The sequence below is a fragment of the Schistocerca piceifrons genome, chromosome 10 (genome assembly GCF_021461385.2).
Source record: "Schistocerca piceifrons isolate TAMUIC-IGC-003096 chromosome 10, iqSchPice1.1, whole genome shotgun sequence".
In the NCBI taxonomy this organism is placed as follows: Eukaryota; Metazoa; Arthropoda; class Insecta; order Orthoptera; family Acrididae; genus Schistocerca; species Schistocerca piceifrons.
The window spans coordinates 36,540,571-36,567,624 of record NC_060147.1 but is presented as its reverse complement, the minus strand read 5'-3'; the positions used below and the strand labels follow the sequence as shown (position 1 = coordinate 36,567,624).

The following is a 27,054-nucleotide window of genomic DNA, read 5'->3' as shown; positions in this document are numbered from 1 at the left end:
CGCCTAGGGAGGGGTGTCTGCCGCAGGTGGAGGGGCAGGCGGCGGCGGTGGCGCCGCGCGCGGCCGGCCGCGTAACTGCGAATCCGCGCCGCGTCGTGTCTCGGCCCTGATTGCCCGCTCATCGGCGCCGCGCGCGATCCACACACACGCTACCTCACGTACGTGTCGGGCTGACGCTGCAAAATGACCAATGTGCGCCACAGCCTTTTTTTAATACACGAACTTTAGGTACAATAATATCTTGTAATGGATTAAATAACCGAACATCACTCATGGGTATATTTTATGACCTCTCAAAGGCTTTTGATTCTGTGAATCATGAAATTCTTCTCGATAAGCTTAAGTATTGTGATATGAGCGGGACAGTGCACTAATGGTTCAATTCATATTTAACTGGAAGAATAAAGAAAGTTGAAATTAACAATACAGATGTTGTTGTTGTTGTTGTTGTTGTGGTCTTCAGTCCTGAGACTGGTTTCTTGCAGCTCTCCATGCTACTCTATCCTGTGCAAGCTTCTTCATCTCCCAGTACCTACTGCAACCTACATCCTTCTGAATCTGCTTAGTGTACTCATCTCCTGGTCTCCCTCTACGATTTTTACCCTCCACGCTGCCCTCCAAAACTAAACTTGCGATCCCTTGATGCCTCAGAACGTGTCCTACCAATCGCTCCCTTCTTCTAGTCAAGTTGTGCCACAAAATTCTCTTCTCCCCAATTCTATTCAGTATCTCGTAATTAGTTATGTGATCTACCCATCTAATCTTCAGCATCCTAAACTATTTATCGTCCACGTTTCACGTTCCACACAAATACTTTCAGAAAAGACTTCCCGACACTTAAATCTATACTCGATGTTAACAAATTTCTCTTCTTCAGAAACGCTTCCCGCTTTCCTTTGCCATTGCCAGTCTACATTTTATATCCTCTCTACTTCGACTATCGTGAGTTATTTTGCTCCCCAAATAGCATAACTCATTTATCACTTTAAGCGTCTCATTTCCTAATCTAATTCCCGCAGCATCACCCGATTTAATTCGACTACATTCCATTATCCTCGTTTTGCTTACAACCTCCTTTCAAGACACTGTCCATTCCGTTCAGCTGCTCTTCCAGGTCCTTTGCTGCCTTTGACAGAATTACAATGTCATCGGCGAACCTCAAAGTTTTTATTTCTTCTCCATGGATTTTAATTCCTACTCCGAATTTTTATTTTGTTTCCTTTATGCTTGTTCAGTATACTGATTGAATAGCATCGGGGATAGGCTACAACTCTGTCTCACTCCCTTCCCAACCACTACTTCCCCGTCATGCCCCTCGACTCTTACAACTGACATCTGGTTTCTGTACAAACTGTAAATAGCCTTTCGCTCCCTGAATTTTAGACCTACCTTCTTTAGAATTGGAAAGAGAGTATTCCAGTCAACATTGTCAAAAGCTTTGTCCAAGTCTACAAGTGCTAGAAACGTAGGTTTGCCTTTCCTTAGTCTTTCTTCTAAGATAAGTCGTAGGGTCAGTATTGCCTCACGTGTTCCAACATTTCTACGGAATCCAAACTGATCTTCCCTGAGGTCGGCTTCTACCAGTTTTTCCATTCGTCTGTAAAGAATTCGTGTTAGTATTTTGCAGCTGTGGCTTATTAAACTGATAGTTCGGTAATTTTCATATCTGTCAACACCTGCTTTCTTTGCGATTGGAATTATTATATTCTTCTTGAAGTCTGAGGGTATTTCGCCTGTCTGATACATCTTGCTCACAAGATGGTAGAGTTTTGTCAGGGCTGGCTCTCTCAAGGCTATCAGTAGTTCTAATGGAATGTTATCTACTCCCAGGGCCTTGTTTCGACTCAGGTCTTTCAGTGCTCTATCAAACTCTTCACGCAGTATCCTATCTCCCATTGTATCTTCATCTACATCCTTTTCCATTTCCATAATATTGTCGTCAAGTACATCGCCCTTGTGTAGACCCTCTATATACCCCTTCCACCTTTCTGCGTTCCCTTCATTGCTTAGAACTGGGTTTCCATCTGTGCTTTTGATAGTCTGCAAAAATCAGCACAGTCCTCTATCTGGGGACGTATCAAGACTGGTGTCCCACAGGGTTCAGTCTTGGGTCCCCTATTGTTCTTAATATATATTAATGACTTGCCACGCTATATTCATGAAGATGCAAAAGTAGTTCTTTTTCTGATGATACAAGTATAGTAGTCACACCCAACAAACAAGAATCAGCTGAAGGAAATTATTAAGTCGTTCTCTGCAAATGGACTCTCACTAAATTTTGTTGAAACACAGTATATACATTTCTGTACAGTAAATGGCATAACACGATTGATAAATATAGACTATGAACAGAAGTCTGTTGCTAAAGCAGAGTATTCAAAACATCTTTACATCTGCTACATATAAGTCTTTGACCACAGCCCATATGTTTGTATGTAAAGATAGTGTACTTCACGAATGCACATCATAAAAGTGTAATGTGGAGCTATACTCGGTAATACGGATATATGGACGTGAAAATGACCATAAGTGTGTAACTAAGTGGCAAAACTATCACCACAGCATAACTGTAATAATGGTGCTTCATCTTTTTGTAAGTACAGATATATCTTCGTCAAATGCTGCCTTACCACTTAAAATTGTCCCACTTGTAGCTGTGTAGTCACCAGCAAATAATTTTTTGTATTTATACAGTGGTATCCAACAGTACAAACATGTACTTAGTGTATAAACGCCTGAAGATGGGCGCAAGCCCGAAACTGGTCGTCTAACGAATAAACAACCTTTTATTGTGACTGGTACCGGATATTTTTCTACAACCCCATAAAGGAACAGTCACGGAGTTCGACAGCATCCACTATGCATAAAATTCATTCAAACAAGTACAGTTTTGACGAAGGAAAATGTTTCACATTGTCAATGCTTTCAGGTCAGTTTTGCAAATATCGACCCAGATTACGTGCTGACTCACGAGAAGTCGACCGAAGCGACCTCGCTGCCAGGTGCGATAATATTGTGGTCGACTAACAGCCACACTAACACAGAACGAGACCGTAAGGATGGGCCGATGCGGCCACGACAACAAACTGCCCACGCCAAGCCCGCCTCCCGTAGGGCGAGAGTCAAATATGTTTACGCGGCGTCCAGAAATAGCGGTCGCGCGCGGCGCCGGTATATTTCGCGACGCCGTGGCGCCGGAGGGTCGGGACAGCGCCTGCTTTTGGCAAGGCCGCCGCCGCCGGCAACGCACCACGTGCCGCCGCGCCTCCGGAACACTAACGAATAACTCCAGCAGAACCGCGTACTGGAACGTAAGCGGCAAATACCGCTCCTGTGAAACACAACTGGCTCCTTACTCGCAAACAGTGTTGCTTGCTAGCGACAGTGGGTCTCTAGATCACAACGTATTTTTACATCTTCAGAAGGCGTCGTCAAAAGTAAAGGTCATGTACACTACTGGCCATAATTGCTACACCACGAAGATGGCGTGCTGCAGACGCGAAATTTAACCGACAGGAAGAAGATGCTGTGATATGCAAATGATTAGCTTTTCAGACCATTCACACAAGGTTGGCAACACCTACAACGTGCTGACATGAGGAAAGTTTCCAACCGATTTCTCAAACACAAGCAGCAGTTGACCGGCGTTGCCTGGTGAAACGTTGTTGTGATGCCTCGTGTAAGGAGGAGAAATGCGTACCATCACGTTTCCGACTTTGATAAAGGTCGGATTGTAGCCTATCGCGATTGCGGTTTGTCGTATCGCGACATTGCTGCTCGCGTTGGTCGAGATCCAGTGACTGTTAGGAGAACATGGGATCGGTGGGTTCAGGAGGGTAATACGGAACGCCGTGCTGGATCCCAACGGCGTCGTATCGCTAGCAGTCGGGATGACAGGCATCTTATCGGCATTGCTGTAACGGATCGTGCAGCCACGTCTCGATTCCTGAGTCATCAGATGGGGACGTTTGCAAGACAACAACCATCTGCACGAAAAGTTCGACGACGTCTGCAGCAGCGTGAAGTATCAGCTCGGAGACCGTCGCTGCGGTTACCCTTGACGCTGCATCACAGACAGGAGCGCCTGCGATGGTGTACTCGATGACGAACCTGGGTGCACGAATGGCAAAACATGATTTTCTCGGATGAATCCGGGTTCTGTTTAGAGCATCATGATGGTTGCATCCGTGTTTGGCGACATCGTGGTGAACGCGCATTGGAAGCGTGTGTTCGTCATCGCCATACTGGCGTATCACCCAGCATGATGGTATGCGGTGCCATTGCTTACACGTCTCGGTCACCTCTTGTTCGCATTGACAGCACTTTGAACAGTGGACGTTACATTTGAGATGTGTTACGACCAGTGGCTCTACCCTTCATTCGATCCCTGCGAAACCCTACATTTCAGCAGGATAATGCACGACCGCATGTTGCAGGTCCTGTACGGGCCTTTCTGCATACAGAAAATGTTCGACTGCTGCCCTGGTCAGCACATTCTCCAGATCTCTCACCAATTGAAAACGTCTGGTCAATGGTGGCCTAGCAACTGGCTCGTCACAATACGCCAGTCACTACTCTTGATGAACTGTGGTATCGTGTTGAAGCTGCATGGGCAGCTGTACCTGTACACACCATCCGAACTCTGTTTGACTCAATGCCCAGACGTATCAAGGCCGTTATTAAGGCCAGAGGTGGTTGTTCTGGGTACTGGTTTCTCAAGATCTATGCACCCTAATTGGGCGAAAATGTAATCACATGTCAGTTCTAGTAGAATATATTTTCCAATGAATACTTGTTTATCATCTGCATTTCTTCTTGGTGTAGCAATTTTAATGGCCTGTAGTGTATATAGTAATCGATCGAAACAGCTGTTATCCGGCGGTGAGCAGCCCTCTTAGATTTTGTTTGCAGAAAATGCTGTCATGATCAAGACCAATTGCAAATTGATTTAGGACAAAGTATCTGTATACGACTCGACTACTGAGGTTTCCGTGCAAACTTAATTATGTATATAGACTATCCATCCATTCCGGGAATGGATGGATAGTCTCCGACGGATTCATCGACATTAATACTGGCAAGCAATCGGTCCCAGTGATTGCAAGACTTTCGAGAATGTTTTAATTTCAAGTTTGAAGTCGGATGGCAAACGACGAAAGACATATTATTTCATGTGATATAATTACAAATTGACAGTTCTCATGTTTTATTCCTGTACTTGTACTGAAACCTTTCTTGCTGCCAAATTTCATGATACTGCGTCTAGGGGAAGTACCCGTAAGTTTTTAATGATTGAGTTTGGAAGTATCGAAATGTGGCTTAAACGGCCGTATCTTTTGATTGCATTGACTCAGAGCGCTTTTTTATTTTTTGTTTTTTGTTTTTTCATCGCTACTCCTACGATTTTCTCTTGCACATCCTTAAAATGTTCTTAGAAACACATTTCTTGAACCTGTACCCTACTTTCTTCGTGTTGTCACTCATGCACCGTTACTGCTATGGTATTGTAAAATCTGAGCCATGTTCTTTCCTAGCTGTGTTGTGCAGGCTTTTCACAATCGTTTCACCTACGGAAATAAATTTAATGTTCTGTTCGCATGTGATTTCGCATCCTAGTTATTTAGAATCTTTAACTCGCTGCAGCATTTTACTAGTCAGTTATTTTTTTATTGTTTTATATCTTACTGATTGCATTCCCTGAAATGCCATCACTTTTGTTTCTTCTACGTGTTGACTGTCTCCTGCAACTTATTAGCCCCTCATGGCCTTAATAAATTTCTTGATGAACGGTAAAAATCAAAAATCGTGATACTTTAGAGATACTCCAAAAACTAAGGAGAATTCATTCATTTGTCAGAGGCGTTGGTAGCTTCATGAAGAATCAGTATCTAAGGGAACTGGCGTTCAAAAACAGTTAACCTTACAGTTATTATCAAAGCATTGGTATGATGCGAATTCGTGAGGCTCGGCTCGGAAGTAATGGGTTAAGCGACCATCTTAAGGTCACCTTCTATCTCTAAAATTAGTATTAGGCCATCCGTATGTAGGATTGTAACGACCTAAAAAATACTCCTTCTTTTAAGCACAATTTTCCATTTCCTGATTACTTCATCTATATATTTACTAAAGAGTGTCGGGGAAGCACAAATTATCCTTGTCTTACTCCGTTTTTCTCCATTGGCTCTAATTGTTTTCCGTATCTGTAACAATTTCGATGTTGCTGATTTTTAAAAATTTATTTTAGGACTTTACAGTCTTAGTAATATAACATTTCACTTGCGTTATGTAGTGGTTCGTTGTAAGAACTCAAAAGGCGGTACTCGCCGTCTTTAAAGTGGAAGGATGCCTGGAATGCGGGAAAGACCTCCCCTCAAGGGACTGGTAATCTGGAGCTATTTACGTCCATCAACAAGCAGCCGTTCTCAGAATACAAATAGATCAGCCGTGGCCTAAAGCCCTGACACTCTCTTCTGCTAGGCGACTCACAGTAGTTAATAGCACAGCCTGCACAGGAATTAAGTAAACAAGTGCTCGTATTCTATTTACTTGTCCTATGATAAAAAAATACAAATACACAACATTTGTGGACAAATGTGGCAGCCGGCCGGTATGGCCTAGTGGTTCTAGGCGCCTCAGTCTGGAACCGCGCGACCGCTACGGTCGTAGGTTCGAATCCTGCCTCGGGCATGGATGTGTGTGATGCCCTTAGGTTAGTTAGGTTTAAGTAGTTCTAAGCCCTAGGGGACTGATGACCTCAGATGTTAAGTCCCGTAGTGCTCAGAGCCATTTGAACCAAATGTGGCAATAACAAGTCGTACATTCTTGCATCACCAGCTCGTGGTGAATGTCCATTATGGTTCCTCGAAGAGGAGAACCAGTAGCGGTATGGTGGATTAACTGTAAGAGGCAGCGCAGCCACAAATATGCAGAATTAGTCCATCTCTACTAGTGCGGTCCCTAGCAACATGTGCATTCTCCGGTTCGAACCCGGTTCGCGACCATGCATTGACGTCTGAGGTGATCGCATCCTTGTAACCACATGAAATGGTCCTCTACCAGATGCTTACCGACTGCTGGTAATAACAGCATGCATGGTTGACACCTCAAGACATTAAGTTCTTGATGCACTAGGTTACAAATTTTCGTTACATGCTCTGCCTGTCTCTTGACTGATGGATTTGTGCGTTAGGGCAGGATGTGAGACAAGTAAAAGTAATTTTTTGGTAGGGTTGTGGCATTCCCCCCCCCCCTCCTCCCCCCAAATACCCTCCCACCTTCTTTCCCCATTCCTCCAACTGGTCCACAATTTATTTCAACATGTGCGAGAACCGAGGATTATGTTAGTAAAATTTTTGAAATTTTTGAAAACAGTCAGCGATCTTAAAATTTGTTAAAATTAAAATTTAAAACAGTCTTGATCGTTTTTTTTTTTTTTATTTTTTTTTTATTAAATCGGAGTGAATGACCGGTTTCGACTCTTTCATAGAGTCATCTTAAGACTCTGTTGACGATTAATCTTGTATTCCTTGTATAGTATTATAATTATTTTTCGACTAGCCGGAAATATTGTCATCCTGAGAGAAAGACAAGCCGGAAAATAAATGTAATACTATACAAAGAACACAAGATTAATCGTCAGCAGAGTCTGAAGATGACTCTATGAAAGAGTCAAAACCGGTCACTCACTCCAATAAAAAAAAAATGCGATCAAGACTGTTTTAAATTTTAATTTTATGCTACTAAAATCGTGGTAATGCAAGTCTTTAAGTTACTATGACAGCGGGAGAGCAGCGAAGGAAAATTCGGTAGTTATAGTCGTCGCTGTTGTGTGCAGGACGTTTATCTGCCCCAGCACGACCCGCTTGGCGTACATCCAAGATGGCGCTCTTCGTGCGACTGAGTCACGTGCGGAAGGAACCGAAAGCAACTTGCGGCTCTGTCCATGGTTTCCCGAACACCTGGTTCAAATACACATACATATAATTTCGGTTTTCCTATATCCATCTCCTCCATCCCATTCACGCCCTCATAACAGAACACTGGAACTGCGTCATGAATTCGAAACACTTAAGAATAAGCGTTGGCCTGATTTGCGTAGAAGCACTGCTGATACGACCCCCCCGTATAATTCAATAACTTTTACACCAACTATATTGTCGAGTAGATTGCGCATTTTTGTACATCGTCTTTGCATGGAGACATCAGGATGGCTTTTGCAAACACCAGCAATAACAGCGTTAAAATTAAACTTACAAAATGCTACGTACAACGAAACTTTCTCGCAGACTAAAACTGTGCCAGACCGAGACTCGAACTCGGAACCTTCGCCTGTCGCGGGCAAGTGCACAAACCGTGAATCATGTTTGGATAGCTTAGTCGGGGAGTACGTGCTCACGAAAGGCAAAGGTCCCGAGTTCCAGTCCCCTTCCAGCACACGATTTTAATCCTCCAGAAGATTTTATATTTCTTTCTGTTACATACAATATTTATTTCGTGTTATACCTATTTATTAATGTACAAATGATAAGCTATTTGTTCATATCACAAACAATATCTTTCAATTCTTTGAATGTATTTAAACATTTTTGTGTTAACAAATATTTTGATGTTGTGTTACATTCGTTCCTCTTACGTATTTTTTGAAAAGTTGTGAGACTCCTGAAGCTAATCAAACTATTGATGTATGGCGTTTGATGTATTGATGCGTAAAGGATGTGAATAAACGTTACTAATAAACGAGTCGCAACAGTTTCAGGTGTGTTTATTACATAACAACCGGCTTCGAGCTGTATGGACAACTTCAGGTGACATCGAAAATTCGCCAACAATATACGTAACTAACTGGTCCACCCCAATTGTTTGCAGAATCGAACTCCCATGTGGAAAACACCTTCCGTCATCTGATTATTTTACAAGTGAGTTAGTGTGTTAGGCATGTATACGGGAAAAAGTTTTAAAAAGCTTGGAAATTATATCTGAAGTTTGCTGGAAGTCATTGTGTGCTCCCATTCTCAAATAGTGGATGAATATAGTCTGGGTAATATGTGCGCCGCGAGTTACACTGTCTTAACACTCGTGCTTGTCTTACAGTGTTAAATATTTAACATAAGATAATAGTCCTTAATGAGTAGATTACATCAGTATTTTATAAATTTTTAATTTCGCTAAATAATTGTGTGAAAATCAGATTTTTGTTGTCCTCTGCAAGCCACTAGATAGGCAATGTGGAGTTCGGGCTGGGTGCCATGAACTCGGATAACCTTCTAGCGATATATTCTCACAAAGTGGCAGACGTTTTCCTGAACATTTCTTAGAAATGTCCAATTTCTTGTCAGCTTGTCATATAGTTTCTTACTTTCCCGTCGATTCGTTGTCATCTTGTAGAAACAGATGTACTGCAGATGATCTGCGTCTTCCCAACACAGTATTTCGACGACGGCGTAACCTGGCATCCTCATCAGGTGTTTTCTCAGGGAAAATGGGGAGCACCAGCAGTACACCCGATTGTGTGACATGAAAAATTTCTGCCACTTTGGAAGAGATGCGAAACCTGTTACTGAATTTTCAATATCACCTGAACATGTCGATTTAGAAAGCAACTGGTTGAGACTTAGTAAATTCACTCGAAGTACGGTGTGGAGGCACAAAATGATGGACGTAAGTGACAGAGGGACTCACTAGAGTAGCTCTTTTGACAACGAGATGTGTGTGTGGTGTGCAGGTGACGGGTTCGGCGGCGGACGCGTGTGGTGCAAGCTCGCTTACTGGGAGCTGGCGACACGTGTGGGGCGGCTGTTCCCTGTGGAGGCGGCCACCGTCAGCGTCTTCTCGGCGCCGCACGCGGGCGACGGGCTCTGCATAGAGGCACTCGCGCCCTCGGCCGCCCACGACGCCGTCCGGCGTACCCGCCCCAAGATAGGGCTCGGTGAGTACACGCCTCAGGCCTCACATTTCCAACATTAGCGCAACAAACTGTACCAAAAATGGCGCATTGTGGAGACAATCTCCAGTGGGGTGTGTCACTGGCACTACCTCTTTTCGTCATAGGCAAGTATAATAACGAAAACACTGAAACAAACATGGTGGCTGTCCGGTTTGCTTGTCAGCCAATCACTGCACAGGACCCGTGACCTTGTCAGCGAATCGCAGCACAGGACACGTGACCTCGTCAGCGAATCGCAGCACAGGACACTTGACTCTGTCAGTGAATCGCAGCACAGGACACTTGACCCTGTCAGCAAATCGCAGCACAGGACACTTGACCCTGTCAAGCGAATCGCAGCACAGGACACTTGACCCTGTCAAGCGAATCGCAGCACAGGACACTTGACCCTGTCAAGCGAATCGCAGCACAGGACACTTGACCCTGTCAAGCGAATCACAGCACAGGACACGTGACCCTGTCAGCGAATCGCAGCACAGGACACGTGACCCTGTCAGCGAATCGCAGCACAGGACACGTGACCCTGTCAGCGAATCGCAGCACAGGACACGTGACCCTGTCAGCGAATCGCAGCACAGGACACGTGACCCTGTCAGCGAATCGCAGCACAGGACACGTGACCCTGTCAGCGAATCGCAGCACAGGACACGTGACCCTGTCAGCGAATCGCAGCACAGGACACGTGACCCTGTCAGCGAATCGCAGCACAGGACACGTGACCCTGTCAGCGAATCGCAGCACAGGACACGTGACCCTGTCAGCGAATCGCAGCACAGGACACGTGACCCTGTCAGCGAATCGCAGCACAGGACACGTGACCCTGTCAGCGAATCGCAGCACAGGACACGTGACCCTGTCAGCGAATCGCAGCACAGGACACGTGACCCTGTCAGCGAATCGCAGCACAGGACACGTGACCCTGTCAGCGAATCGCAGCACAGGACACGTGACCCTGTCAGCGAATCGCAGCACAGGACACGTGACCCTGTCAGCGAATCGCAGCACAGGACACGTGACCCTGTCAGCGAATCGCAGCACAGGACACGTGACCCTGTCAGCGAATCGCAGCACAGGACACGTGACCCTGTCAGCGAATCGCAGCACAGGACACGTGACCCTGTCAGCGAATCGCAGCACAGGACACGTCACATTTTATGAATTCACAACTTGTTTCCCTCCTCACTGCACCAACATTGATCCGATTTTTCACCATAGCCATTACTCTGTGATTAGTCACAAGTGTCCTATGACTATACTATCAATGAGTCACAGTTGGAATCGGCCAACTCATACAAATACCTGGATGTAACACTTTGTAGGGATATGAAATGGGATGATAACATAGAGTGTTATTTTTCAAATTGGGCACTATCTCTGAATACTGCAAAACTGCATACTAGCTACTGCTACTGACTCCACAGTTTCCACATAACTATATCTTATTACAATGACTAGGGAACTCGGCAATGCTTTGCAGTTGCCAAGTATATATGGGAATTGGATGTACAGGTATATACCATAATCCTACCACCCTCACCCCACCGTCTCTCTGCCCATGTCTGCCTCCCTCCTCTCTTCCCATCATCTCCTCCTCTCCCCATCTCTTTGTGCATCACCTCCTCCCTCCTCTATCGCACTTCTCCTCTTCCATCTCATTGTCCATATTCTTCTCCCCCCCCCAACCCTACCCTCGTCTTCTCACTCTCTCTCTCTCTCTGACCTTGAGCCTTGTTTATTGTTATTGCAAACGAGACCTTGATTGGGAGCTGAAGTTGCTTACAATCAATGGGTAAATCGATTGGGGATCATTGGTATACAGGGTATGAGAGATCTCCAGTTGCTGGATCTGTGTGGATAGTAGCTTCAATGATAGTACTTCTGTTGGTTCTAAAATGTTTCGGGGTCAAATTACAAAGTTTCAGACAATCCAGATTCTGTAGTAGTATTCTAGTAATAATTTATAAACTACAACTTTACTCTTTTCTGTAAAACCACTGATGAGGAATAAAACAAAACAGCAAATTGTTGTGTACACAATTTTTGTTTGAAAATATATTTAAGGAAACACAATATATATGGGGGAGAAAATTTGTCTAATGATTTACATGCACTCCTCTCTCAAAACAAACTGACTAAGAGAAAGAGATTCGCAGCATTGCACAGTATTTTCATTCTCACAGTTGCTTTCAACATGACATTTGTACATTGTCATTTAAAAAAATATGTACTCTGTGTCTGTCTGTATGTTCATTAGCGTATTGAGAAAATCAATTGGTAGAGAACTTTTTGAGACTTTTGGTAACAATGTTAGATGGTGATTTGTTTTTATGTAGTACTACAGATGATCAGAACTGAAGCAGCTTTTTGCACAATTCGGTAAAAAAATTTACACTGATGATCTACATGTGCCCCCTCGAGTAATGTGTTATAATTTTTCTTGACATTATGCACGACACGTGCCACATATTTCAATTGTACACGGAAAATCTTTGTGACACTGTGCCCCTCTTCCTCAGGTGTGACCCTGAGCCTGGAGGGAGACACGGTGTGGGCGCACAACCGCAGCAAGGCGCCCATCTTCGTCAACTCGCCGACCCTGGACGACCCGGACTCGCGGGCGCCCCTCGTCTACAGGGTGCCGCCCGGCTACTGCCTCGACATCTTCGACCGCAGCAGAGCGGTGCCGGACCGCTGCGCCGAAGGGCCCGTCGACCCCAACTCGGTGCGCATCAGCTTCGCCAAGGGCTGGGGCCCCAAGTACTCCCGCCAGGAGGTGACGGCCTGTCCCTGCTGGCTCGAGGTGCTGCTCGCGCCCTGCAGGTGAGTCGCAGATTTGTCTGGCGAGCCATGCTTCGTACGGCAAAGGGGAGCCCCGACACCTGACGGCAAAGTGCCCGAGGCTGCCAGTGGTACTGAAATACGCAATAGACGCTGAGACATTGCCAGAAACACACAATTGTGCAGTGTGGCGGGTTGTGGGAAGCAGCCACACTTAGCGTATGTGAACTGTCAGGGCTCTTCTTTCACCGTACCGACTTTATTCAGTCAGTCCTGCGACTGATGATGATCTTAAAGATCGTCCGATAAGTCACAACTTGCTCGGTAGAAGTTAGTCTTCCTCCTACCTTTTTATCAAGTCTAAATGTGCCTGCCTACAGTGTTTATGAAGTGTAGTTTGTCATGATTAGTGTGGAATAAAAATAGTTTTTATGTCAGGTTATAAGTTTTTAAAAAGGAAGAAAGATTTACAAATTACGAGGGGCCTTCAATAAGTAAGACAATACATTTCTTTCCTGAAATTACTTTGGTTTAATTCAGAATTCCAGTACACCATAATATTCTCCACTTTATTTGCTACGAACACTATTTTTTAAAAAAAAAACCCATTTTTCAACATAATGTCCATGTGTTACATGGGCATGTATGCCTGTATAGTACGACTCTGCTGGTCAATGTTGGAGCCAATCTCGTGCCACATGAATAACCTCCCCATCATCCACATACTGCTTCTTGCAGGGGGCGCCCTTCATTGGGCCAAACAGATAGAAATCAGAAGGTGTGATATCGGGACTGTAGGGTGGATGAGAAAGAACAGTCCAATGAAGTTAGTTCCTCTTGAATGCTCAGCCTATGTGAGGCCTTGCATTGTCATGTAGATAGAGAAGTTTGTTTGCATTTTTGTGGCAATGAACACACTCAAGTTGTTGTTGTTGTTGTTTTTTGTTTTGTTTTGTGAGGGTAGCACAGTACACGTCAGAGCTGATTGTTGCACCATGACTTTACTGGCTGAAGGTGGTATTTTTTAAATGTATTCACATTGAGAGACCCATTAAAACTGTGCATCCCAACTATAAACGCACATCCCCACATAATTTCACTACCAGAGCAGGCCTTTGCCTTACTCAGAGCTTCCTTCCCATCCATTTGGTCCCAAGAGTTCTGGAGGTGTTGGTTCCACAGCAGCTACCGGAGGGGGGGGGGGGGGGGGGGGTTATAATTAAAGTGCAGCTACTCACGGAGCTCCAGTGTGGATATTAATTATAGTATGGCTACAAAACTTGGTACATACGCTATTGCCTTAATATGGAATTGATTAATAATGGGAAAAAAGTAGTTCCAATTTTGGCTACCAGGTGCAAAACTGGCACTCTACAGCATCTTGTTAACATTCCTAGTGCTCATATTGAACAAAATGTGTAACCAGCGTTAATAAAATTAACATTATGCTTTTCTCACTTGTTTGAAATTTTATGGACATGCCTTGTTCCTAATCGATTACATGTGGAAATAATGTGATTTGTCCTTTTTGTATTCATAGTTTCAGATTTGCACGTGGTGGCCAAAATTGGATATCCCCCCCCAGCTTAAACCTGTCTGTATTAATGCATTAGAATATCTACAAGATTTCGTTCCTATACGATAATTACACCCCACACTGCACTTCTGTGAGTAGCTGCACTTTAATCATAACCACTCACTAGTTGCACAGCTACAAAGGCTTGATGAAATACAGTTCTGATGTTGGAGCTTTCATTTAGTGGATGAGGTGATCTCTATAGTGAAACACATAATGTGTTTACCACAAAGTAATTGGCATGAAGATCTGGTTTGGCACTTGGCTTAATATCCACACCCATAAACAAACTGTACATTCCAGAAAGGAATACATCCCTACTGACTTCTCAGTGTCATTGTTGCTCCTATTCAACTTTCATAAATAAAATAAGACAGAATTTTTTCATTCCTGTTACTTGAATTAATATTTTTCATAGCACTAATCACACGTTATCTTCTGTCACAGGTGATGACAGCTGCCAGTGGAACGACACACTTCCCCACTGTCGAACATCCGAGCGAGTGCGCATCACGGCACGTGCGACTACCGTAAAGTGTCGAAGCTTCACCTGTGCAGTGGAAAGTCGCTCGGCGCGTACTGCCGGCGTATACCGCAAGATCGACAGGGTCCGGAGTCCTCGAGGGTGTCGGACCGTCTCTCGACACAAACTGTTCGGGCGACTGCGCGTCGTGCCGGGGGTTGCCGAAGCACCGACTCTCGTGTAGACGGATAAGTGTGATACGACTGCTTTGTTTTTTTTCGACTGCTGAAATCGCAGAACGAGGGTTGTGATCGAAAACTCAGGGATCGGCTCGGTGGTCGATAATTTTTGTTTTAAACCTTCCCCTCCCCTACACGCTCCTGAACATTAACGGAGACTGGACAGAAGAAAGACAGTGAAAGTGAAGCAGAATTACATAAATAGTGAGTATTCTTCAGGGGTGACATTGCTACTGTAAGCACTGTAGTGCCTTCCTCGACTCGTCGTGGCGGACGTCGAGTGTCTCGGATGTCTGCGGCAGGGCAGACAATTCAGTGCACACTGCCGGCTCTGCCCGGCACATCTGACGCTGTGTTCTGGGAGGAGCACAGCAGTGTTTGTGCTCGTGCCAGGGAAGGGAGAGCTTGCTTTTTTTTCTTCTGCAAGGTGCCTTGTGATAGTAGTGCGGGAAGGTGGCGTCTACGCGAGAGCTGACTGAGGGGGTACCTCAGAGGGGCATCGTAGGCCTCTGAATTTCTGCTCAGTGTTTACCAGAGCTATTTTGTATATTACGTTTGTAAAGTATGGAACGGATTAAAGTTACGCATATACATATAAATATATATATATATAAAAATATAAATAATATAAATGGAAATACCACATGTTATACATAATGTACAGTGTATCGAGATTGTTCTCTCCGGCTTATGTGAATAATTAAGCAGTTTGTCTGTGGTTTTCAGCACTATCTTGTAAAGCTGCAATAATTGACATTTTGTGGTCTGTTCTGCAGGCTTGTGCCTTTTTTTTCTTTATTTTTCTTCTTCTACGAAATCTCTTTTACTCCACATTTTGTTCAAGTAGGTCTTTTTATTCTTTCTTCTGCTGTCCGTAAATCCTCCTGTATTTTATCCAAAGCGCTTTCATATTCATAAACTTGCTTGCCAAAATCTATTGAACAATGTTCAGCTCGTTTTTCCCACTTTTCCATTCCACTTTTAGTTTGTTTCCTCTGTATCGAACATTTTATCTTCTTAGACTTTCGTGTAATTCCGTATTGACTTCAATTCAGGTTTCAGTTTTTGTGCTGATTCACACTTATAATTTTTATCATTCAGTTCACTTGCTTCCTGTCCATAGGAGTCCATCATGTTGCGAAGTTTTGCCAGCTCGTAAGCTTTTTCTTGGGAGATTTCTCTGTGCTGCAGACTTAGAGTAATTTAATCTGTATATTCATATGTCACATATGAATGTAAAGATCTTACAGAGCTATATATTCAAATGTCACACACGAATGTATGAATCTCGAACAGGAGTTAAACTGAGCACAAGAACAATTCAGAATTTTGAATCGAGCTGTAATTTAAGTTTACATACTTCCGTAATTTGTAAGACAGAGCATTTTTGTTGCTAAATGAATGGAGACTGGAAGAAACACTTCAGTGGTGTCGTATTCCGTTGTGGTTTGTCCAAAGAATTTGTCTGGAGATTGTAGCTGAACACCGCTGGAAGACTACTGAAATAGACTCCACTTTCTAAAGCTGCCTATTGTGATAGCGCTGTTATCATTTGCAATTTTTTTTTTACACAAGTTTTCATTTATTCATCAAGCCTGCAGCACAGAGCATTTTATATCTAGTCTGAAACACTGCTCCTCATCATGCAGTAAAACAAAATTAAAGATAGTAAACATACGAATTCCTCACCGCCTTTGCCACTTGTGGCACTATACAGTTCAAAGTCCGGGTAACAGTAGAGAGGAAGCAAGTGCAATTCAGATAGGTAGGTAGGTGGCCACATGTAGCAGCCAGTAGGTAAATGTGAGCTGTCCAAAGATATTAATTTAAATATTCAGCGGCCTTCACTGATTCGATGAGCTTTCAGTGTAACTTTCCAGAGAAAATGGAAACTGATATTGCCTTTTTTTGTAAAAAAAAAAAGAAAGTATAAATACGTGCAATAAGAAGAGTTGGCAATGTTAAGATAAAAAAAGAAGAAAAAAAGCACTTTTGTTATCAATTATCAGAATTGTATTGTTTGGGATGGTTATTTGGTGAGAAAACAGTGCCTTCAGTGTTGTTAAAATATTAAACTTCCTTCAATGCTGTGAAAATAGTTGCTAGTTCTTCTGGTCCAACAAGATATGCCTTCACCATTTTGCCTTCATGTGATAGAAAGGTAGGAGTTACATGGCAGTGGAGAGAGAAAGTAATTTTGAAATTTTTGAAAAAAATTGTATTAAATAGATGACATAAAACTAAATTGCTCTTTGTGCCTGTGTTAATTTGTACACATTTTATTAGTGCCACTTTGTCCCTGAAGTGATGCTTATTAGCAACACAGTCAACATTGAAATTCTGCTGGCATCAGTATTTCAGTACATGAAATTACTAGCAACAGCACTTAGACTGTGTTCAGGTTCGTAAAAAAATGATTAGGCTAGAGTGCCTAAAACTGCTTAAAGAGGTGATATTTTATGTGTGAAGCAGTATCTCTTTCAAGCTTTTTTAAAAATACCAATAGTACTAGCGGTGATTTTTTAAATTCCGTGTGGAATTCGTTAAAATCACTGCTGTGCTTGTTGCCACGAGGAAGGATATTATGTGCCAAATATTATAATCAAAATTTTGAAGCAAATGTGCACCCCATTTTTCTCATTTTTATTGTTATGTTTCACTGTAGTCCTAAAACCATTGACTTCATTTCATTGTATTCCAGTTTTGCCTTTACTTCTGTATGATTTAGCTTTAAATGGAAACTTGTCTGGTGGCTGTGCCTAAACTGAACTGACTGCCATAAATACGCACTGAAGCCTTTATTGGCAATTTGTAGTAGAGTCTGTCGAATGTAATTTTCAATCTGCAAAAGTGTTCCGTGCTCCTCCTTTCTAATATTGCAAAGACAATGAGCTTGTTAATGGTTTTATGGAAATGTTGTACTGCACATGGCAGCTTTATTGTAAAAAGAAATTTATTTAAATACCTATAAATATATATATAAATATGTATATGTAAAAAATATTATTTATGTGCCATTTTTATATTTGTATATTGTACTTACACATTCAGGGCAAGTGTGTGCAAAAGGAGGAGGTTGGTTGCAGATTTAAACTATTTATTTTCTTGCTGTTCCACAAATCTATTGTTAAATTTGAGGGCTCTTTACTGGTTTGTATTTACAAACACTGCTGTAGCCAACCAGAAACCATACTGAGAGTACACTTTGAGATAGGCCACGCTACAACATGAAGCAGTGTCCATAAATCATGTTTAAATGTACTATACTTGTTTGTTTGAAGTTTTGTGTTACCGATTTGAAAAACTGTGCCATTTGCGTAATCCTTTGGAACTCTCAATCTTTGGCGTTAGCAATAGTGTTGTAACAATTTGTTTGGAAGGTTTTTACTCATACTTCATAAAAAATTGAATAAGAGGGGGGAAAAAACAAAAATTTTGTACGTCCATGATCCTGCATGGGAAACTTAAGGGCACAAAATGTCAGAATGTTTCCTGTCGACAGAAGCAGAGCAGTAATATTGCAAAGCAATTACCTGTAGAAATAGTATTATCAGTTTGGCATTTCTCTGTGTTGTATTGTGGCTTCATCACAAGTGTGCACATTATATCAGATTTGCTTGTAACCTGTTCCTTAAAAATACAAAATACAAACATCTGCTTGAGAGTCAATGTACTTTGCTTTGCAGGTTCAATGTTCATGCTAACATATGGTTATAGTACCTCTGTGGTAAAACTGTAACATTTCTAATTCCTTTATACCTTTGGGCTACAGATGGCAAAAATTATCTAATTGCCAATATTTGGTATTTCTTGTACTCAGTGAGTACTATGAGGAGAACTTTTAAGGATGTGAACAAAGTAAGTTGCTGTGTCAGTATTAAAATGCCTGTTCAGCTGACAAAAGGCATGTTCTACAAAGGTGGATTTCTGAGGTTGTTATTAACATAGTTCTGGTAAAAAGGTAATTCCAGAGTATAGCGGGTACAACTCCTGTGTAAGGAGACAAGATAATTTCTTCTTAAAACTGCTTGTGATGCTGTATAACACTTGTAAATTGTATGGTCTCTCATATATTCAGCTGTTAAGAGATACAACTGTGTTACATTACAACACATCACTGTCAAAAATGGTTACTTCTTTTATTAAGATAGAAATTATTAAAAAGAAGATTTTTTTGTGTTTTTTCAGTTATATAACTGGTTGCAGAACAGAATACTGAGAAATTTAATACATTGATCTGCTGTTACAATGTAATTTGTACCACTGCAAAATGTTGTTCCTGAAAACTATAATTGTAAAGTGTTTTGTGAAATTTATGTAGTTTGTAGTACTCCATTTAATTCAATAGCAGGGTTTCATATTGAAAAATTCTCTCATATATTATTGTGATGCATGTATATTTGATAAGGGTAACTGCTTTGGAATGCAGGCTTTCCCAGTGTATATCGTGGAAGTTGTATGTTGTTTCACAGTTGGATTCCACCATGATTGTGCCCTGTTATGCTCTGGTCAATTGTTATTTCCTTTTGTACAAAACTAAAGCATTGGCATTTAAGATGAATTTCTGAGCCCATTTTCTGCATAAATAATGCACCACAGTAGAAATGTATTTTGATACTGACAATATTAGGATCATTGAATCACTTACTGTCTTTTGGAGATCGTAGCACAGCTGAGAGCTCTTCACTTACAAAATTTTTTCCTACATTACCGAGTATAAATTGTGGAAATTATTGAGACTTAAAGGTGACAATCAGATGAAAGATTTAAGAGAAACTACTGGTTTCTCATTTTTCTGAATGTATATATTGTACAAAAAAGTGAGTGTGAATGTGAAAATGCATGCTTGAAACAGTGGAATGATTTGCACTCCTTGGCAGGAGTGACAATGCCTCATTTATAATAAACATGAAGGAATTTTAAACAAGTGTTTTCATTGCTCTTAACCTTTCCTGAGTTTATTCCTGTAACACCTCTGCCAGTGAGAAAATAAAAACCTAGCTGTATACTCATTAAGTATACACTTTAGTGCTCAAATCTGAAAGAAAACAGTGTTTAAATTATTGTGCTCATGTGTCCCTTTAAGTGCATGTGTGTATATCTTGGGTACTGTGATGAGCAAGTCAGGTTATGAATGTACGAAGCAATTGGCACCCATTCAAGTGAAGTAGGATCCTTTTGAAATACAAAATTGCAGAGCAGATAAATGTGTCTATAAAATCTGTGTTATAAAGTCCACTAGTAAATTACTATTTCAGATTAGTCCATGCATTTCCCAGACCTTTAATCACATGCCAAAGCAAATGACACAGATGAAATTATCAAAAAAGATCAATATTGTATGAGCACGCCTGAAGAACTATGACTGGCAAAGAAGGATAAATTGTATAACTTCTGACTTTGAAGCATTTTTTTTCTAAAGTGTGTGGAGATCTGGTAAATTACCAGAAGCAAGTGGGGAAAGAACAAAATCTAAACAAAATTGTTTTTCAAGATAACGCACAGCAGAAAGCACAAGGGTGAAGCAAACACATGGATAGCAAATAGTAATAAGCAGATGAGTTTTCAGAAAGAGTAAAGTTGGCTAGACAGCTTAAATATGATTCTTAGCTGGCATGTATAAAAAAGAAATAGGGGAATCAATCTCTCTCTCTCTCTCTCTCTCTCTCTCTCTCTCTCTCTCTCTCTCTTCTCTCTCTGAAAACAGTACACAAAGTTGCTGATAAGACTAATGGTTAGAAATCAAATTGCATTTTTTATTGATTTATTTATACATATATTCTATAGAGCACTTTATGCGTGTGAGATGCTAGGATTTGGAAAGTGAAGAATATATGAATGTTGGTTACATACAATAGAGTATAGTTAATGAACAAAAAGGTGCACAGCAAATAAAAACGTGAAACTGGAATAAGACAGAAGCAAAATGATAAAATGTCATACACAAATTAATACATGTTATACAATACATAAACACTAAACATATATGCTTAAGAACTCGATATAAAAATCAGCCGATGAATAGAAAGTTTTATCAAGCAAACATATCATTTTATTTTTAAATAATACACTTCTGCCACATAGGTATTTTATGTTATTTGGCAATGAATTACATGTTCAATACTGGAGTACTGTACACCAAGTTAGAGTTTTGAGATCGCAATGATGAACGTTCCTTTCTTCTGTTGTGATCATGGTACATTTAATTGGGTTCATAGCACGCAAGATTATCAACAATGAATCTCATAATGGAGTAAATATATTGGGAAGTTGTAAGTACACAAAGTTTCTAAGCAATTATGATAGGAGGTTCTCTGAGTACTCATCACATAATTCGGATGACCTTTACCATGCAGAAAGAAAAGTTTCTTTGATGTGAGTGATTTCCACCAGAAGACAATTCAATAGAACGTAAGACTGAAAGTACCCAAAGTAAATGACTTTGTGATACTGATGTCTTACAATATATGAGAGTATCCGAACAGCAAAATTAGCTGAGGACAACAGTTTTACGGTGCAGAGGATGTGATTTTCACAGCTGTCTTTGTGGAGGCCTTCGAATTTGGTGCAGCAAGCATACGTTTTGTATTAGCAGACTGTCAAGTACAATAGGCATATCCTTTAGGAATTTGTGTTTGGAACTCAAATGGATATAATTAGTTTTGCTCAGGTTTATCAACAGTGAGTTTTCTTTGAGCCTGGCTAGGAGTTCTGAAAGTAATTTGTTGGCTTCAGTCTCTAGTTTGGTGGATTGTTTGTTGTTTATCATAATGCTAGTTTCATTGGGAAGTTGCATGTTTTGTATGACCTAGGTAGGCCATATATACAGGGTGTTGAAAAAGAACTATCCAATATTACAGGTGATGGCTGTACTCATCAAAACAAGAAAAAAATGTCCTGTAACCATGGGTCCTACCCAGCATACATTGTGAAATATGACCAGTTGTTCAGAGGTGGTGCTCAACATGTTCAGTCATCTCAATGCATCCCTGTGCCCTTCGGTATAAGGACTCGTGCATTCTTTGAAATTGCCGCGGTTGGTTCTGAATGTGCTGAGATGAATGGAAGACATGACTGTGAAGTTTCTGCATGTCATTTATTGGAGTGGCATAGACCAATTGTTTCATGTGTCCCCGTAACCAGAAGTCTAGGGGATTTAGGTCCAGGGAACGAGCAGGCCAAGGTATGGGACATCCCCAGCCAGTTCACCGGTTTTCATATGTCCTTGTCAGGTACCGATGCACAATGCAGAGAAAATGTGCCAGTGTGCCATCATGCGTGAACCACATCTGTAGTCTTTCCTGACGTGGCTTATCCTCCAGCAAGCGAGGCAGCACATCCTTCAGAAAGTGATGGTAATGAGCCCTGGTAGCATGTATGGCTCTGGTAATTTATCGCCAAGAATGTCTACCTATACATTGATTGGGAATTGATCCTGATGCCTGCTTCTAGAAGTGCATGGGGATTTTTGATGGCCCACCCATGCTGATTATGGAAGTTTACAATGCTATCTCATGTAAACCCTGCCTCACGACGAAACAAAATTTTTTAGGCAAATTGTGGGTCTGCACTACACTGCCGCAAGAACCCTTGGCAGAACTGCATTCTGGCAGGACGGTCTTGTGCCCTAAGAGCCTGGATGTGGCGAACGTGGTGCGGATACGACGACTGCTCCTGAGGTACCACCCAGACTAGAAGATGACTAACACCTTCAGTTGCTGCTGTTTGTCACACACTGGTTCCAGAATTGTCATCCACTGCACCTAGAACACGCTCTTCCAGTTCGCATATCAAACATGTGAACTGAAGAAGGCTTTCCACTGTCTACTTTGTTAGGTACAGAGCCTTTTTCCCCAAGACGCTGGAACAATTGGCTGAACATCTCAACAGATGGTAACCTGCGTGATGGAAATCTTTCAGTGTACAGGTTATGGGCTCTTTGATTAACTCCATCTGCTGAACCATAGCAGTAAATCATTCTGCCATTTTCCTTGTGGAATCAAAGTCCTCAGTTGCTAGGTTGCATCTGAGTATCTGCAAGAGAGAAAACATGTGCTTTAAATGTGACCTATAACTAAGCAAATGTCATGGTACGCACCCTGAATTAGGAGAAATATACGCAGATGTAAACAGTAGAATCACACAACATAAAGGGAACAACTCACTCAGCCCACTGAGGTGACTAATGTTTACATTGATACTGCACGGCAGTATCCTACCGCCCTGTTGATCTCGCTAGGACACAGAGCCGCAGTGCAACAATGGTGCTTGTATCTGCAACCACATGTTCGTGATGTCTTCCCACCTCACAATATTCCATACCAGGGGTTGTAATTAATGTTAATTGTTGGGTAGTTGTCTGTAGTAGGACAAGTAATGCATTGCTGTGGATGACATCACAAGAGCATCTCCTATGTGAACACATACAGGGTGTTACAAAAAGGTACGGCCAAACTTTCAGGAAACATTCCTCACACACAAAGAAAGAAAATATGTTTTGTGGACATGTGTCTGGAAACGCTTATTTTCCATGTTAGAGCTCATTTTATTACTTCTCTTCAAATCACATTAATCATGGAATGGAAACACACAGCAACAGAACGTACCAGCGTGACTTCAAACACTTTGTTACAGGAAATGTTCAAAATGTCCTACGTTAGCGAGGATACGTGCATCCACCCTCCATCGCATGGAATCCCTGATGCGCTGATGCAGCCCTGGAGAATGGCGTATTGTATCACAGCCGTCCACAATACGAGCACGAAGAGTCTCTACATTTGGTACCGGGGTTACTTAGACAAGAGCTTTCAAATGCCCCCATAAATGAAAGTCAAGAGGGTTGAGGTCAGGAGAGCGTGGAGGCCACGGAATTGGTCCCCCTCTACCAATCCATCGGTCACCAAATCTGTTGTTGAGAATCGTACGAACACTTCGACTGAAATGTGCAGGAGCTCCATCATGCATGAACCACATGTTGTGTCGTACTTGTAAAGGCACATGTTCTAGCAGCACAGGTAGAGTATCCCGTATGAAATCATGATAACGTGCTCCATTGAGTGTAGGTGGAAGAACATGGGGCCCAATCGAGACATCACCAACAATGCCTGCCCAAACATTCATGGAAAATCTTTGTTCATGACGTGATTGCACAATTGCGTGCGGATTCTCGTCAGCCCACACATGTCGATTGTGAAAATTTACAATTTGATCACATTGGAATGAAGCCTCACCCGTAAAGAGAACATTTGCACTGAAATGAGGATTGACACATTGTTGGATGAACCATTCGCAGAAGTGTACCCGTGGAGGCCAATCAGCTGCTGATAGTGTCTGCACATGCTGTACGTGGTACGGAAACAACTGGTTCTCCCGTAGCACTCTCCATACAGTGACGTGGTCAACGTTACCTTGTACAGCAGCAACTTCTCTGATGCTGACATTAGGGTTATCGTCAACTGCTCAAAGAATTGCGTCATCCATTGCAGGTGTCCTCGTCGTTCTAGGGCTTCCCCAGTCACGAGTCATAGGCTGGAATGTTCCGTGCTCCCTAAGACGCCAATCAATTGCTTCGAACGTCTTCCTGTCGAGACACCTTCGTTCTGGAAATCTGTCTCAATACAAATGTACCGCACCACAGCTATTGCCCCGTGCTAATCCATACATCTAATGGGCATCTGCCAACTCTGCATTTCTAAACATTGCACTGACTGCAAAACCACGTTCGTGATGAACACTATCCTGTTGATGCTACATACTGATGTGCTTGATGCTAGTACTGTAGAGCAATGAGTCGCATGTGAACACAAGCACCGAAGTCAACATTACCTTCCTTCAATTGGGCCAACTGGCGGTGAATCGAGGAAGTACAGTACATACTGACGAAACTAAAATGAGCTCTAACATGGAAATTAAGTGTTTCCGGACACATGTCCACATAACATCTTTTCTTTATTTGTGTGTGAGGAATGTTTCCTGAAAGTTTGGCCGTACCTTTTTGTAACAACTTGTATACATACAGTATGTCCTATGTCAGAACCCATGCTTTATAGGACGCATGGTCATATGACATTTTTGTCTTGCGTTGATGCATACTATCATCCTCTGAAATATTGGATAGTTTCATTGAACACCCTGTATGCACAAGAAACAGCAATGGACTGAGGACAACTTTTAGTAAAACTAATTATACCAACGGCTTCTAACTAACTAAATAAAAAATATAAAAAAGATTTTAAAAATTTGGGAAAATGAAATCATAACAGGGGGAAAGAGTCCACCTGCTTTGTTACAAACTATTGACTGTTTTGTGATCTCTGCCAATGTAGGCTAGCAATCCGTACTGGAATGTGTCCAAAAATGTGAATAAAAAAGAAAGAGAAAAGCTTGATTCCACACGTCTATAACTCTACTCTGTCACTTCAGTGTGCATATATTAGCATAATTAGTGACTGTGCAGTTCAGTGTTTAACATTTTCTGTCTGGTAATAAATTCTGGATGTTGTTTATTGGTGACTGTGAGTCCTTAAGCTGTTCAAACATTACAAAAGTATAAAGATAGCTTTTACAGTTAAGATAAAGATAAGATGCAATTTAAATGTATGAGGGTCACTCCAAAAAAATGCACACTATTTTTTTAAAATCCATCTTTTATTCTACATGTTTGAAAGTTTTACAGTGTGTAGATACATCCTTTAGGAACAATATTTCCATTTCTCCACATAATTTCCATCCCTCTCAACTAACTTACGTCATCTTGGAATCAGTGCCTGTATACCCACACGGTAAAATTCTGGACCAACCTGTTGGAGCCACTGTTTGGCAGTGTGCACAAGGGAGTCATCATCTTCAAACCTTGTTCCACAAAGAGAGTGTTTTAGTTTCCCAAAGAGGTGATTGTCACATGGAGCAAGGTCAGGACTGTAAGGCAGGTGTTTCACTGTTGTCGATCCGAGTTTTGTGATCGCTTCCACGGTTTTTTGACTGACATGTGGCCGTGTATTATTGTGCCACAGCAAAACATCCTGCTTTTACCGATGTGGTTGAACATGACAGTCGAGCTTGAAGTTTCTTCAGTGTCGTCACGTATGGATCAGAATTTATGGTGGTTCCACTTTGCACGATATCCACAAGCAAGAGTCCTTCGGAATCGAAAAACACCGTAGCCATAACTTTTCCAGCAGAAGGTGTAGTTTCGAATTTTTTTTTTTCTTGGGTGAATTTGCATGATGCCATTCCATTGATTGCCTCTTCGTCTCTGGTGAAAAATGATGGAGCCATGTTTCATCACCTGTCACAATTCTTCCAAGAAATTCATCTCCACCATTCTTGTATTGTTCCAAAAGTTCATTGCATACTGTTCTTTTTTTGTTTCTTTGTGAGCCACTGTCAACATCCTGGGAACCCACCTGGCACAAACCTTTTTTAACGCCAACACTTTCAGTATTCTGCAAACACTTCCTTCCCCTATCCCAATTTATCGTGACAATTTGTTCACTGTGATGTGTCTGTCAGCAGTCACTAATTCATTAACTCTCTGCACATTGTCCGGAGTGTGTGCAATACGAGGCCAATCCTCAACATTGCCATGCCCACTTTCATCACGTAACCTGCTTGCCCACCGACTATCTGTACTGCAATTGACAGCAGTGTCTCCGTACGCCTTTTTCAACCTCTTGTGGATGTTTCTCACTGTATCGTTTTCACAGCACAGGAATTCTATGACAGCACGTTGCTGCTGACGAACATCTAGTGTAGCAGCCATCTTGAAGACATACTGTGAAGGCGTCACTCACGGGAACAGGTTGCACTAAGTTTGAAAACAAGCAGGAAGGATGTATTTACACACTGTAAAACTTTCACACATGCAGAATGAAAGCTGTATTTTTACAAAAATAGTGTGCATTTCTTTTGGAGTGACGCTCGTACAGGTGGCTATAATTAAACTTTTGGTACTTGAGCCGGTGTAGATGGAAAACTGTTTACCACACGAGTACCAAACTTCATAGGTATGATGTCCCGACTGTGCACTGCAGGGTTAAAGTTGGTGTCATGACTT

At 42.0% G+C, this 27,054-nt stretch overlaps 1 protein-coding gene across 1 annotated transcript in view; it reads left to right on the top strand.

The window, feature by feature from the left end:
• The window catches only part of LOC124718665 (mothers against decapentaplegic homolog 6), a 235,969-nt gene extending 216,046 nt beyond the window's left edge, over positions 1–19,923 (top strand). The window contains exons 4-6 of the mRNA XM_047244292.1: positions 9,722–9,925; positions 12,460–12,763; positions 14,745–19,923. Coding sequence (XP_047100248.1) covers positions 9,722–9,925; positions 12,460–12,763; positions 14,745–14,748 — 512 coding nt within the window. The 3' untranslated portion in view covers positions 14,749–19,923. The remainder of the gene's footprint in view (positions 1–9,721; positions 9,926–12,459; positions 12,764–14,744) is intronic.
• The last annotated feature ends 7,131 nt before the right edge of the window (positions 19,924–27,054 follow it).